We start from the raw sequence: 13,138 nt of genomic DNA on the forward strand, positions 1-13,138 counted from the left end.
CGTTTTAGCCCCTACGGAACCTCTCCCTCCGCTATGTAGCTCCGAGATGAGGTCCCTCTTTATTTCCTGCCTGATGCTGTAGGCCTCGTCGCACATTTTCCACTTTACATGTTTCTTACCCCTTTCTGCACATCGTATCCAAAAAGTAAAGCATTTGCGCCACTCTCTCAGATGTTTAAAATTTTAGCTGGCAATAAAATCTATCCAACGAGTTGAAGAAAGTATTTAATTTGCCTCGGTTTTCATCCGGTTCCAAAATATTTTGCATTAGAAGATGCAATTCAACATTGGACCAGTAGGGTAACCAGTTATGTTATCTCTACGGGCGCAACTCTTGCGCAATGTCTTAAAAACATGGAACCGGATGAAAACCGAGGCAAATTAAATACTTTCTTCAACTCGTTGGATAGATTTTATTGCCAGCTAAAATTTTAAACATCTGAGAGAGTGGCGCAAATGCTTTACTTTTTGGATACGATGTGCAGAAAGGGGTAAGAAACATGTAAAGTGGAAAATGTGCGACGAGGCCTACAGCATCAGGCAGGAAATAAAGAGGGACCTCATCTCGGAGCTACATAGCGGAGGGAGAGGTTCCGTAGGGGCTAGGGACGTTTAGGAACGTTCGGTGGGTAGACATACCTGGTGCCGACCGTTCCGAGGTCGCCGAAAGATCAAAGCGTGACGTTACTCGCTCTTCTACACTCTGGTGTGGACGTCGTTACGTCAGGTCCCTGACGTAACGACGTCCACACCAGAGTGTAGACACGTGACACACGCTGTCAGTGTCAACATCAGTGATGGCGGCGGAGGCAGAAGACGTCGACATCATGATGAATTATCAGGGTTCTTTCGATAAACTGGACAGGAAAAACTGTCGCTACCCGTACTGTATCGTCTGGACGCCCATCCCGCTTCTATCGTAAGCTGACATATCTGTCGATATTTAAGTTTTTACTTCTGTGGCTGTAATATAAGCTAGCTAGCTAAGATGTATTAGCTTGCTACCCCGTTTAGGAAGAGTGGGCACCTCAGCATTGTGGGCACACTGGGCACCTCAACATTGTGGGCACACTGGGCACGTCAACATTGTGGGCAGACTGGGCACCTCAACATTGTGGGCAGACTGGGCACCTCAACATTGTGGGCAGACTGGGCACCTCAACATTGTGGGCAGACTGGGCACCTCAACATTGTGGGCACCTCAATGTGAAGTTGTCTTATTTTATTCCCCAAAAATATACAAAATAAAGAATTTGTAAAAAGGTCTAAAGTAATGTATGTAATGTAATCTGAACATGCACGGTGCATCATTATCAGACCTAAATGTACCCTTCAATTTATTGTTTGTGTCCATAATTTCATAATGGTTTTGTAGCAATTATAGAATATTAGGACTTATATGTCAAATGTGTTCAAATCATGTATACTTTAACATTACTTCAGACCATTTCACAATTTCTTTGTCTTTACATTTAGTAAAATTGAGTAAAATAGCCAATTTAACATTGAGATGCCCACAATGTTGAGGTGCCCACTCTACTGGTTAACCCCTTCCTCCTCTACAACCACAGTAGCCTTGCTGTTGGATTATAATGACAATCTAACCGTTGCATTGATTATACTTCACTGTTCCTCAACATCCAGGGGTCCAAATGGACCCTTTACGGGTCTGCTACTCTGACAGTGTACACATTTGCAGTTGTACACTTGTAAGGGACAATTTGGACCACTGGTGATGGTTCCCGGACCCACTGTTGAGAACCAATGGAATGGATTACATTTTTCACTGCTCTTAGTGTCCACTGACTCCACTCTGTGTGTGTGTGTGTGTGTGTGTGTGTGTGTGTGTGTGTGTGTGTGTGTGTGTGTGTGTGTGTGTGTGTGTGTGTGTGTGTGTGTGTGCGCTCATCATTGCAGGTGGCTGCTGCCTTTCATTGGTCACATGGGTATATGCACGTCCTCGGGTGTCATACGGGATTTTGCAGGCTCATACTTTGTCTCTGTGAGTATCTTATTTCAGCACATAATCCCTCATAGACGCAGGTAGAAGGTCAGAACCATGCAGCACTCACTTTGAAAACCCATGAAGACCCATTCTACAAATGGCTTCCAAATCCGTTGTTCTCATACTTTCAAGATTTTTCGAAAATGTTCAAAAGTAGCAGATATGCAAGCTCGATGTGAGCTTGCATATCTGCTATTTTTTGCTAACTCTAAAATCTGAAATGACACAGATGCTTTCCCAGTGTAATTACCGACAGTTATATACCAGTTGTTGTTCTCAAACATTTTCATGTATTTGGCCCACGGACCCCAATCAGAAAATATGTTTTGCCTGGGACCCCCATACAACATTTGTGATGTTAAAACGTTTCAAAAATATTCCATTTTTTTCACATTTTCAAAAATCACAAATATTCCAAATTGTAAAATAAAAATAAGAATCCAGATTAGCCGATCTACATGCTCACAACGCATCAAGATGTGATTCTTTGTGAGCATGTAGATCGTCTATTTTCAAATATCTGATGTATTAGGTTTGAATTGCTGTATTATTAACACATTTTGGTGGGGACCCTCCTCCGGAACCCCCTCAAGAACCCCAGGATCCTTGAGGGGGTTCCAAGGAGCTCACCAGTTCATTGATTGACAGTCATGGCTAATGGCTATTTGGAGAAGAGCACACAGCACTTAACCCATTAAAACTGGGAACGCATCTGTGTAACCACTTTAACCATTATTTTACACTTTGGCTATTCAAAAATATGTTTAAAAATGTGTGCAAAATAAATCTTTGAATATATATATATATATATATATATTTAAAGAGAGCATTTTTAACTCAAATCTTTGCTTCTGGGCGGTCTCTCGAACAACATATTTTGAGATGGGGGGCCCACGGCCAAATACATATAATTTTGGGGATCCTTGACATGAACAAGTTTGAGAACCACTGATAATATAGCAACGTAGGATTTAGAAGACATTTGTAGAATCCCCAAGAAGCAAAGATGCGTTCCCGGATTGAATGGGTTAAACGATGAAGCAATTCTGGACCAAATGACAGACCGTATCGGAACGAATCACGTCTTAACAAAAGTGCTCTTAAAAATTGGCATCCCTCCAAGAGATAGAAATCGTATCAAAGATAAGGGTCTGTGGCCTAATCTAATGCATATCAAAATGGGGGGGTCCTCTAAAAAGGTTGAGAATCGAGGCGCTTGGATGCCTGCCCACCGGCACCACCGCTGCTGCCGAGGTTGTGGGTTCGAATCTACCGTGGTGCACCCGGCTTTGTCGAGCGTCTCTATACGAACACAATTGGCCCGTGTTTCAATGGAGGGAAGCCGGGCGGGGAGGGTGATATTTGTCAATGTGGGTACCGCTACGGGCTCGGGTGGCACCTGTTAGTAAGCAGTCTTGAGCGCGATGAGTGCGTCCCCCCGGTGGGGGCTCCTCGCTGGCAGGTGAGCCAGTAGGACACATCGGCAGTGACAACACTCAAATGTGTGTGGGGAGGAATTCATTGGCATAACGACTCAATTGAGGAGAAAAGGGGGTAGAAAGCACAAACGAAACAAAGATTGCGAATGGTTGATCCTAGAAGGCTTTAATGAAGTAGAGATTCTAGAAAACAACTATCTACTTTGTCAAGATTACAGCTGAACACTGCAGAGGTTTCTCAATGGAAAAGAAAAGAACACATGACAATCAGTCTCCAACCCTCTTACGCTGCTGGAAGATTGTCAGAATATACTACTTCTGTAGTACTGTACTTATTGAACATTATGTATATTACAAGTCATTTGTCTCTTAATTTATCAACATAGTACACTTGACACTACTGGCAAAGTATGGACATTACTGACATTACTCACATTAGTACAATAAATAATTGCAGAACACACAGACAGAATGTTGTGCATATTGAGAGAGCTGCGGACCTGGAGCACAGGCAGATAATATGTGCCTAATTTGTGCTCCATCCTATGATGGTGTCACGCACCAAATATAGCAGATCTACAAGCTCACAGTCTGGTTTGGAAAGCAGTTTCACGACCCTGCTGCCCCTGATGTCTGTGATAATATTTTGGGTGAGAAACGGGCCATACTCAATATTGATTCATTTCATTTTTAACAGCTGGTTTTAAAAGTTTGTTAACATTTTTATCGACACTTTCATCGTCAAGTTCTGTGTGCTATTCGGAAATAGATTATAACTGATTTGCACCCTTCAGTATGCAGTCAACGGTGCAGCCATCACATTGTGAGCTTTTAGATCTGCTATTTTCGGTGCAACAACCAAGTGTAAATCAGGCATATCCCTAATCCTAACGCTATGTGGGACTAATTGGTTTCACAAAGTTTCTTTTTTTTTCCCTTTCTTTTTTTCAGGAAGATAACATGGGCTTCGGTAGACCAACAAAGTAAGTTCATAATGAGGTTTCTTTTTATTTAGAAAATTGGTGGTATAAATACGCCATGGTATAAATAAACATTGAAACATAGCTTTTTAAACATGTGTGCATAAATAAACACGGTTCATTCATTCTGTAGGTATTGGAAACTTGACGTGGACAAGGTGTGTGGCAACGGGCCTGCAACGTGGGACAAAGCCGTGCACGATGCTTCTGAGGAGTACAAATGCAGACCGGTATGATAATAATTAATCATACTGATGAGCATATCCCATAAACCAGAAAACATTTCTATACAAATACACACATCTTTGTATGTTCAATGATTTCTAGACCAGTGGGCTCTGTGGAGGAGGAGCGGGGGTCCCCAGCTAAATAGTTGGGGAACTTGGGAACCAAATGGACCCCTACGGGTCTGTAACTCAGAGAGTTATGGGGGTTCGTGGCTTAACCCATTTAAAACCGGGAAAGCATCTGTGTCATTTTAGATTTTAGAGTTGGCTATTCAAAAATAGCAGTTGTTCAAGCTCACAGCTCACACAAGCTGTACAAGCTCACATGTGAGCTTGTACATCTGCTATTTTTGAAAGATCCTGAAAGTGTGAGAACCACCGATTTTAGAAAGCATTTGTAGAATCGGACACAGGTCTTAATCGGCTAATGCATAACCAGAAACAGAGTTTGAGAATCACTTATACGATACGAATACCCACATTTTTTTGATGTTTTCAAAGATTTCTTCAAATGTTTTATTCACAAAATGCTGAATCCCTTTTATTTCTGTGTGTTTTTAGCACAACCTGTGCTGTGATAACTGCCACTCCCACGTGGCCATGGCCCTCAACCTGATGCGTTACGACAACAGCACCTCCTGGAATATGGTCAACCTCTGTGTGCTGGCACTCCTCCATGGACAGCATGTCAGGTACTGTAGGAAGGGGGGCAACACTTCATCCATTAAATAGGGCTGTCATGATTAAAAAAATATATATTTCTAATTTTAATTTAATTTAGCATTATAACATACGAATACAAATATTATTTCTGTTCGCCTATTAGGCTTTGTATTAAAAAAAATGCACAGGGCAAATATGACAAATAACTCAAATATATAAGAAAATATAAGAAATTACTTATATATTTAATAATTTTGAAATTCCTGGCCTATAAAAGGTTTGGAAAATGTCCCAAAACATGTAAAATGTAGTTCTGCGCTGCATGACCTGCGTGAAATCTGTGATATATTGTTAGCTTGTAGATCTGTTCTTTTTGTCACGACAAAAGACAGATTTTCTTTTTTAATAGATATGTTTTTATCCCACGATTTTGTCAAATCCAGTGCCAATGCCTAAGCCTGTAATCCTGGGCACTGCTCTCCCTCTGCCAGCCTGGGGAGAGCCCAGAACTGAGCTCATGCTTCCTTCAATGCATGAGGAGTGAGCAGGCCGCTTCTTATCACCTGACAGGGGGGAGTTTCCCCGGTGGGACGTAGCGCATGGAAGGAACACGTTATTCCAACCAGTTCCTTTCCCCTCCATCAGGCGCCCCAGCTGACCAGGGGGAGGCAGTATAGAGACCAGGATTACTGCATGTTTTTTGTGAGGGTATACCTACCCTAGGGGACACGGGGAGAACACAAAAGACAGACTTGAGCGAAGACGGCTCGAGTCAGTCTTGGGGCATTGATAGCACACTGGAGTAAGAGCCCCATTATTGCACCGTATGATTGCTATAGGCCTAGAAATGGGGTGAATTACTTTGGAAAAGTTATGGAATAGTTCAGAAAATTCATTGGTAAAAATGTGTGGGAAACCCTATACAGTTTACAGTTGTGTCACAATAGGCTCTACTAGTCCTACCCAGTAGCTCCACAGCTGGATGCATGTAATGGGCATCTGGCACAGAGAAACCCCCTCATTACTCTTTGTTGACCCACATAGAGAACGCTGTTGTCGTACTTTGTGCTGCCTCTGCATTCTAGTCCCAGGGCACCCAGTCTTTAAATGTAATTCATCACTGACACAAGTGTTCCCCCTCCAAGTCACCGCTGGAGGTCACCTCTCCACCGGGGCTCCCTCTGCTGGGCAAAGACCAGCAGGACGGGTGGAGAGGACATCAGGACATCCAGAGCGGAGGGGGGTTGCTGGGCCTCTGGGAGAGAGAGAGAGGAGAGACAGACTGGACCATGGGAGAACTAAATAGATTCCCTGTGACCTTGCCTGTCCTAAGTACATGATAAATGTGCTGGGAATTGAAGAGGAGAATGTTTTTAGCCCTTCATCTGCCCCCCCCCCCCAACACCATCTCCACACACAAACGCAAACTGTAGCTTGTAATGATTTCATTCTGCCCTCAGGGATCCCATTATGGAACAATCTACCTTTAAGCACCAAACAGAGCCAATCGAAGGACTTTCTTTTTGAAGGAGGCTTTCTGGGCATAGCTAGCAGTGTACTTGAAGTAATAACAAGTGTAATACATGTGATTAAACATATATAGACATTTACATTTGTGCTTGTTTTATTGTTTTAGTTCTATTTAATTAAGATTTAGGCAAATTGGTTGAACAAGGGTTATTAGATGTTTTTTGTTTTATTATAGCTATTTAATTCCATGGGTTAGTAATATTAGTTTGTTTTACAAATGAGGACCAGTTTGGAAATCAGTGTTTTAACACATTGAGTGCCAAAAACGGTCCGGACCGTTTTTCATAATCCAAACGAGGTGGGAAAAAAATATGAAAAAAAAAACACAGCACCAGGAGATATCATTTTACGAAGATTTAGACTCCAATCCACTTCCTGGTTAACTTATGACTTCAAAAGCCTGTATCTCGGCTCCTGTGTACTTTTTTTTTTACTATGTATGGTCGACTATTTTCAGCTGGCTTCAACTATGGAACGGATTACCGAATGTTTTTAATTTTTTCCCCTCGATTGTACGAGACCTCTATGTGTGTAATGAGGGGATCACCGTGAGGACGGTGATCACTGAAAATATTTTGTGACTACTTGAAAAAGGTTCAAAAATTGTTAAAAATCCAGGCACTGACTGAATGTTTTTTACAAAACCCCTGGTACTCAATGTGTTAAGAGCAATGCTTTTAAGTGCTATCCTCTGGATTTTTCTCATGTTGCTATGAGAAGCTGTTCATTGAAACCAATCAAACTCTCTCTTTGTCATTCAGCTGCGCTGCGTTCCTCAAGACCTGGCTCCCCTTCTTCATGCTCACTGGGGTCCTCACCACCTTCCTCCTAACGTTCAACCTCCAGTAATCCTCCTCCTCATCACCAAGGACACAGAGAGGCAGGGGGGTGTCTGTCCAGAGGATGGGCCGGCTCATGAGACCTTTCCTCTACCCCTCATGGTCTCTGCTGAACCCAACAGGCTGCCGTTGTGCTGTAAGACGTGTCTTCTTGGCGCGTAAACCAGATGTAGGTCTTACTTCATTGTCATCTCCAGTGATCAGTGGGATGTGTGACGTCATGTCGTGCGAGGAAGGACCAGCACGTTGTGGTTCGTTTTGGAAACTTAACCCATTAAGACCGGGAACACATCTGTGTGTCATTTATTTGATTTCTTTGGGCTATTCAAAAATAGCAGACAAGCTCATAGCTCGGCATGTTATGTTGCTATGTTATGTGGTTATGTTATAGCATGTTATGTTGCTATAATATCAGTGGTTCTCAAACGTTTTCATGTCAAGGATCACCCAAAATGATATGTATTTGGCCGCAGACCCCCATCTCAAAATATTTTGTGCCAGGAACCCCCAGAAGCAAAGATTTGAGTTGCAAATGTTCGCTTTAAATATATATATGTATAAGATTTGCACAAATGTTCAAGAAAAAAATACTGTATCTAAAGCTCAATGCGCGGCACTCGGTGCCGTACTATGAGCTTGTATATCTGCTATTTTAAATAGCCAAATAAAAAATGACTCGGATGCGTTCCCGGTCTTAATGGGTTCAGAAGGCAGGGATACATTTTGATAGTATTGTATGTGTTCATTAATGAACCCAAATGGTACAGGTAGCTTCTACAAATAACGCTTTTAGGGAAAATGACAGACATTTGTGCCAACATTGTCCCTCCAATGTGTTAACCAATTGAAACTGGGAAAGCATTTTAGATGTTTGCGTAGGCTATTCAAAAATGGCAAATTTACAAGTTTGTACATCTGCTATTTTTTTTTTTTACATTTTTGAAAAATCTTGAAAGTTTGAGAACTGCTGATTTAGAAGGCATTTGTAGAATCGGCCTCAGGTCTTAATGGGTCTGGTACAATTCTGGTAGTACAGTCTGGTACAATTTACAATTTAGGCATTTAGCAGACGCTCTTATCCAGAGCAACATACAAGTGTTATCCAGAGCAACATACAAGTGTTTGTTTTATTGAACTAAAAAAGGTAAATAATCACATACATAGAGGGCGGAGAGAACCTTGTAGGGCCACAAAGAGACGACTAGGATACGAGATAAACAGTGAACCTAGCATCTTGTCTAAATTTGTCTGGTGAAGCTAAATAATGACAAAACACTACAAAACACTAAAGCCTCCAACAAGGTTCAAGATGCAACATTGTCTTTATTGTAACGTCTTGTGTACAAGTACATAAGAGTAAAAAACATTTTTTTTGTTTGGCTCTTCGGACATTGCTGCAGCATTAAACATCATAATAATAATAAACTGCAATGTCTACGTACAATGTGGACATTGTATATAAATGTACAAAAACATGTACAACGTCTGTGTACGACGCAATAGCAGCAGTAAACCAATGTTATCGTAACAAGGCAACCTAGAGGGGTGCATAGTTGAGCCACATGGCACATGGTGTCTTGTAATGTACTCCCAGGTTTGTTTTTGTGTTTTAGCGCTCTCTGGTGGACACATTTGTGGATATAGACAGTGACATGCTGTAAATACAGTTACACAAACAAGACAACCTCTGTACAATAGTTTTGCATCGCTTTGTGGCTTCAAAAGCATTATTTCTTGCTCAACTTTGGAAGCAGATGAATGTGATTCTCTTGTCAGTGAGTAGGATATATGCTTGTAATCCTAACCTTTGTTGTAACTATGCTATTTTTGCCTTGATGATTGCTGGGGTACATGAGGTACGTTGTCAACTATATTATGAGCCCATATCAAGGCAAGAGTAATGCAAGAATCACAGGAACATTTTGGTTTGTATAAGTGTGTCCCTTCCCTTTGTCCTGGCCTTCAATAGTATATCTGTGTAGCATACTGTATATAATTTATATATGGCACAAATCCCATTTTGTCTGAATGCTGTGGGATCAAGTTTTATTTCATTATCAATATTTATTGTGTTATACTCCCAAGAAAATATTATTTATTTATGTATTTATTAGACTGTCATTTCATTTGATGTGCATTCATGAGATGTATTCCCTCTAAAGGCCTTTCTTTCCTTTGAGAGAAAGTTATAGGCAACTGTCTAAATAAAGAAAACGCCTCAGTAAATGAGAGTCTGTGTGTAAATGCTGTAGTGATGCTGTTCTCAAACCTTTTGTGCCAGCGGCGCACCAACGGGCAACTCAAAATCTCAGCACACACTTGCATTCATAGCAAAAACAGCCGATCTAACAAGCTCACAACGCATTGGGATGCGGCACGTTGTGAGCTTGTAGATGGGTTGTTTTTGTGCGTGTGATTTTTGCCCCAAATAGGGATGCCAGGTTGAAAGTAGTTAAAATATATTTGTTTTAGGGTATAGACTTTGCACTCTGTATTGGGAATTTAGTGCTGATATAGTCAATTAAAACATAATTCATAACCTTTTGTAGAGTTGAATATCGTCGCTGACTGTCAGAAACCTCCAAATGTCTACTTTTTATGTTAATGTTTTCGTCATTTAATGCCCTACTGCGTCATACAAGAGTGCAAAAGAGGTGACAATGGCCGATCTACAAGCTCACAATGTGTCCCATCTTGACACATTGTGAGCTTGTAGATCGGCTATTTTCACTATTCCTGAAAGTTTCTGTTCCATGTTCTGAAAAGTAACGGTTTCCACCCGACGCAACAATATAATTGCAGCAATAATGTAATAGTTATCACAAATTCCCAAAGCCCACCATTCAGGACAACCACATAACATAGCTGTACAGTATAGTGGTGTTCTGTAGCTTTAAGAGAGGCACACACACCTATTCCTTCAGGAGACGGTGCGTGATGAACTACCATCAGTTTACTGTAACCTTTATTCTCACAGTAGGGCAGATGGGAGGACTGATGCTCAGGAGCTCTGTTTGCCCTCTCAGTGGGTTAGTTTAAAATTAAGAGAAAAGAGGGTGGAAAAAAAAGCTATTTTTGCATCTTTTGAAAAAATACCATCTTAAAAAGACATTTGAAATTTAGTTGCATCGAACCTTGACTTTCTCTGTGTTAAAACGTATTCTGGTGGTGTTTTTTCTCTCATTTTTTTTAAACCTTTGCTGTCAAAGGCTACAGTTTAGAATAGATAATGTGTCTTTTTGCAATTTGCATCATTGTGGGGGTATTGTTTTGTGTGCCGTGCAAGTGCTTGGAGTGCCCTTTGGGCTGCGAGTGTTTCGCCTCCACACGCACGGTGAAATGTCTTTCCAGGGACCTCCACGCCGTCCCACATGGTGTCCCAGGACACGCCAGGACCGTGATCATCACGGGGAACAGCATCTACAGGCTCGGACCCGAGTCCTTTGCAGACCTGGAGAACGTCACCAACATCATTCTGAGCAATAACGGGTGAGAAAAGCATGTATACTTTGTTCATCACGCAATGTTATGATGCAAAACCTATTGAGATAATATATGAGTGTAACTGATCATAAATATGTGTTTCTGTGGATGTGGACCTGGAGGTTGTGTTAATAATTATAAGATAAGATATATATTAAAATAAGCAAGCAATATTACTTTGCTTATTCTTTTAGTGGCTATTATTATTTTCTCTTTCTTTTTTTTCCAATGTGGCATCCTTGTTTTGTCATTATGGGCAAACATTGTCATTCCTTTAAATAGCAAAAATAGCAGATCTGCAAGCTCACAAACGTATACGTAGACCTGCTATTTTAGGTATTTGTCTTTCAACAAACTCTCTTATCTAATATACTCTAATATCGTCTCTGTCAGGTGGAAACCTCATATTTCCAAAACTGTTACTTTTCAGGATTCAAATTCAAAAATAGCAAAAATAGCAGATCTACAAGCTAAAAAAGTGGCACGTCGCGCTGCGTTTCGCGTTTGCAGATCTGCCACTTTGATGCCTTTGTGTGACGCTGTAGTATGATCAAGTAGGAGCATTAATTTGCGAAAAGAAAACAATGGAGATACATTAAGAGATTTCTGCTTGACAGCAACGATATACTCTAATATAGAGCATAAGTGCTTACTGTTGTAAGGATAGACCTCACAGTGACAAGCCATCTCCTCAGGATCACAGAGGTGATGTCCCAGACCTTCTCTGCTCTGACCAACCTGCGCCTCCTGGACCTGAGCGCCAACCGCCTGGTGCTGATCCACCCCGCGGCGTTCAGCATCCCCGGCGCTCCCCTCCAGGAGCTCAACCTGAGCCGCTCGCTGTACAACTCCACCTCCCTGACGGACCTGACCACCGCCCTGCGCTGGGGCGGCCTCCGGGGCCTCCTCCGGCTGGACCTCTCGGGGAATGGCCTGGTGTTCCTCCCCCCCGGCATGTTCTCCCACCTGCCCGGCCTGCGGCAGCTCCTCCTGGCCAACAACTCCCTGGCTGGCGTCTACGACGGCACCTTCTCCGGCGTGGGCCGCCTGGAGGCGCTGGACCTGACGGGCAACGCCTTCAGGACGTTCGACGCTGTCGCCCTGCGGGAGCTGGGGAGGCTGGGGGCCTCCTCCTCCCGCGTCCTGCTGGGCGGCAACGCCTACGCCTGCTCCTGCGAGAGCCGCGACTTTGTCGCCTGGCTCAACGGCTCCCAGGCGCAGCAGCAGGTGGCGGACGTGCAGAACGTGAGGTGCGGCTCGCCCAGAGCGCTGGAGGGCGCGCAGATGCGAGGGCTCGGGATGCGGGCCATCGGATGTGACGTCCCGCACCACCACCCCCAGGGAGAGACGGACGACCTCTCCTTGCAGACCTCCTACGTGTTCTTGGGGCTGGTGCTGGGGTTCGTGGGCATGGTGTTCATCTTTGTGCTCTACCTGAATCGCAAAGGCATGAAGAAGTGGATCGTGGAGATGAGAGACGGGTGCCACGACGTGCTGGAGGGGTATTACTACCGCTACGAACTGGACTCGGACCCCCGCCGAGGAGGAGACAGGCCGCAGGGCGGTGGCACCGGCCATTTGGGAAAATCTCCGTCGGGACAGACACAGGTGCCTGCTGACCCCTGCGTGGTTCAGATGCCCACAGACACACAGGTGACTACCTCCCCTCCTGGGAACCTATGATGACCTTTCACTGGAGCTGGAACTGGTACAACATGAACGCACGGGAATGTCTAATGTTCTAAGCCTTAGTTTAAGCCATTAAGACCGTGAAAGTATCTGTCATTTTAGATTTCTTTGGGCTATTCAAAAATAGCAGGTATACTAGTGTAGCTATGAGCTTGCAGATCTGCTATTTTTTCTTAAATCATGAAAATGTTTTGAATATTCTGGGGGGGACAACATATTTTGAGATGGGGCGGGCCAAATACATTTCATTTTGGGGGTCCCAAAATCATATGTTGTTGGCCGC

General features: G+C 43.1%; 2 protein-coding genes across 2 annotated transcripts; both read left to right on the plus strand.

Moving 5' to 3' along the window:
- Positions 1-797: 797 nt before the first annotated feature.
- On the plus strand, positions 798-10,113 carry tmem222a (transmembrane protein 222a; the record flags this gene model as incomplete). Its single annotated transcript, XM_084052496.1, has 6 exons — positions 798-919; positions 1,918-2,002; positions 4,396-4,427; positions 4,558-4,654; positions 5,213-5,343; positions 7,606-10,113. 6 exons carry the CDS (start codon positions 798-800, stop codon positions 7,691-7,693), a joined length of 555 nt encoding a protein of 184 aa, XP_083908622.1. The 3' UTR covers positions 7,694-10,113.
- Positions 10,114-10,912: 799 nt separating this feature from the next.
- LOC311041867 (trophoblast glycoprotein-like) lies at positions 10,913-12,894 on the plus strand (the record flags this gene model as incomplete). The annotated part of the gene is made up of 2 exons (XM_084052352.1): positions 10,913-11,172; positions 11,862-12,894. The coding sequence occupies 2 exons, from the start codon at positions 10,913-10,915 to the stop codon at positions 12,847-12,849; spliced, it is 1,248 nt and encodes a 415-aa protein (XP_083908478.1). The 3' UTR covers positions 12,850-12,894.
- Positions 12,895-13,138: the final 244 nt, after the last annotated feature.

Source organism: Gymnoscopelus microlampas, assembly GCF_963454915.1.
Source record: "Gymnoscopelus microlampas genome assembly, chromosome: 3".
In the NCBI taxonomy this organism is placed as follows: Eukaryota; Metazoa; Chordata; class Actinopteri; order Myctophiformes; family Myctophidae; genus Gymnoscopelus; species Gymnoscopelus microlampas.